We start from the raw sequence: 2,696 nt of genomic DNA on the forward strand, positions 1-2,696 counted from the left end.
AATATAATTTTAAAAAAAATAATATTCAATAATCATGTGTTCCCAAAAAAGTTTATTTTTTAAAATTTGAAATAAATAAAATGTTATTTAACTTTTGTTTATCGCTTCCAAATAATAATTAGTTTTATATAATTTATTTGTAAAAGCAAAAGTCGGTTATATGTGTGGTCAACTTTGGTTTGGGCAAAAAGGAACGTTGCTTTAAAAATTCGGCATAATTGAAAATAATGGTCATCGGTTGGCCAGTCTAATCACGACGATCATTAAATAAATATTCAGGTTGTATTATGTATGACAACCATCATCATAAAAATATTCAGGTTCATATTGACTTCATCGCTTTGTTATTTGAATTAGTAATGTTTATAATTTTAGTTATATTGAAAATTTAAAATTATGGGATTACATTATTATATAGTATTGTATTATTAATAAATACCTAATAATTATTTTAATAATTTTTAATTAAATTCTTTTAATTGTTTTAATTACATTTTATAATACTTTTTAAATTTGTATTGTTAAATAATATAGTTTACTTTAATTAACAAGTTTCCACACCAACCATTAGTTTTAATAAACAACATAAGTCATTGTGTTGTCTGTGGAACAGACCACTTTATCTTGAATGATCATGTCTTATGTGTTCCATTTTTTGTTCGAATTGTTTGAGTGATTTGGAGTGTTCAAAGTGCTTCACCAATTATTTTGTCATGAGACTTATTCATGTGAGAAGACAACACACTTAAAAGGATGTGCCATTATTGGTAATTTATGTAATTATGGGTGTGGGATGTGTGACGATCGATATCTCCTTATTAACAACATTAAAGAAATAGGCTGAGTCTAATCTTGTATTGTAACACCTTATATAATTATATGCTTTTTAGTCGAACAAAAATTTTCTACTTTTATTCAAATGTTGTGTTTATTTATTAAATTGGAATATAACGAACAAGTGGAGTAAAACATTCCGTTTTGAATAGAAAAGTTGTATGTTTTGAAGGGCACTTATCTGTTGGAGATAAAGTAACATCAAACTTAAACCAAAACAATTATATTAAATTAACATTATATTATTACAAACACTTCAAAATGTTAAAACACTTGTTTTATGTAAATTTTCATGTTTTTAGTATTATTGATTATAAATACAAATTATTATTTAATATAGTTTTATCCAGAACAAGTGTTTTTAATAGGACCAGCTTTTTTACCTTAACCAAAATAAAGTATTTGCCGCCGAAGTTTTTTTACCAAAGTCTACTATACAGCCACTGTTTGTGCATCCCCGTGTCATCCACTTTACTTGTCCGTACATATGTGGACGAAGATGTGGTTTTCTTGTTTACTTGTAGATGATCATACAGTCTGCACAAACAGGCCGTTTGAGTGCGGCTTAATTAGCTTTTTTTAATGCTCTGTCTCCATCTCACTCAGTTTCCACTGTTCTGAAGTGAATTATCGGCATTTTTCGATTTCGGGAACAAGACCAAATAATTACCCTAATTCCTATTTTTTATAATTTTAATTTACATATTATATGATATAGTAAAAAAATCTATATAAAGACAAAGTATAAAGTTTTTCCGTTTTTAATTGTTTTACATAGAATTTATATTCTTTTTTTATAGATGTGTAAATCCAAGCTCAATAACATATAATATGGGTAACTGTTTTGGTAAAAACAAACGTGTTTGGGTCTTAATGATCGGTCTTGACGCTGCTGGAAAAACGACTATATTGTACCATCTCAAATATTACAAATATGTTGATACAATACCAACTATGGGATTTAATGTTGAGGATGTCCAATACAAAAGAATTGTTTTTAATGTATGGGATATAAACGGAGGCTCATGTATAAGACCAATGACACGCCAATATTATAGTAGAACACAAGCTATAATATATTTGATAGACACGAACGACCAGGAACGCATTAATGAGGCAAAGGAATTTGTTCATCAATTTTGTAATGATGAAGAACTTATTAATGTACCGATTCTCTTCTATTTAAATAAAACCGATTTACCAAATGCTTTGACTAAACAAGAAATCATTGATAAAATGGAACTTCAATCAATAGTAGGACACGAATGGATGTGCCAAGAATGCTGTGGTATCACTGGGGATGGCTCGTTTGAAGGACTTGGTTGGTTATATTCAAAATTTATTTAAATCTGGTTTTAAAAAAAAGTATAATAATAAATGTCTAACTAAACGTGGCACTGGAGACGTTACAGTGTATTTCATCAAAATATTTGGGTTGATAATATTTATTTAAAATCATAAACACACAATAAATTATTTAGAAATACAGTGACAGGGGTTTATTTGTCGTAATATAGCGCATAAAAAACTATTTGTAGAATTTGAGAATATTTTTAAAAAGTTCGTTTTAATATTGAATTTTATTTTTAAGTAAAAAGTTGGTATTAATTCAACGAAAGTTACAGATTCGAGAACAAAATATTTAATTGTCGTAGACTAAAATGATTAGTCAGTTGTGCTACAAAAAGACTTGTTCGACTATTAAGATAACGACAAATAGACACCTTTCACGATAGTAACAAATATATTAAAATGTGTGTCAAATAATTATACAGATGAAGGATAAAGTTAGTGACAAGGATAATGTCAGTGACAAAAAATAAATAACCCGTTTTTCTGAGGAAGTACAAAGTTCAATAGTT

The 2,696-nt window shown here is 27.7% G+C and overlaps 1 protein-coding gene across 1 annotated transcript; it reads left to right on the forward strand.

Annotated features, from left to right (window-relative positions):
- Positions 1–1,665: 1,665 nt before the first annotated feature.
- Positions 1,666–2,181, forward strand: EIN_207960 (ADP-ribosylation factor, putative; the record flags this gene model as incomplete). Its single annotated transcript, XM_004260336.1, has 1 exon — positions 1,666–2,181. The coding sequence occupies one exon, from the start codon at positions 1,666–1,668 to the stop codon at positions 2,179–2,181; it is 516 nt and encodes a 171-aa protein (XP_004260384.1).
- Between the last annotated feature and the right edge of the window lie 515 nt (positions 2,182–2,696).

The sequence above is a fragment of the Entamoeba invadens genome (genome assembly GCF_000330505.1).
Source record: "Entamoeba invadens IP1 unplaced genomic scaffold scaff_1105074726275, whole genome shotgun sequence".
Classification (NCBI taxonomy): domain Eukaryota; phylum Evosea; order Mastigamoebida; family Endamoebidae; genus Entamoeba; species Entamoeba invadens.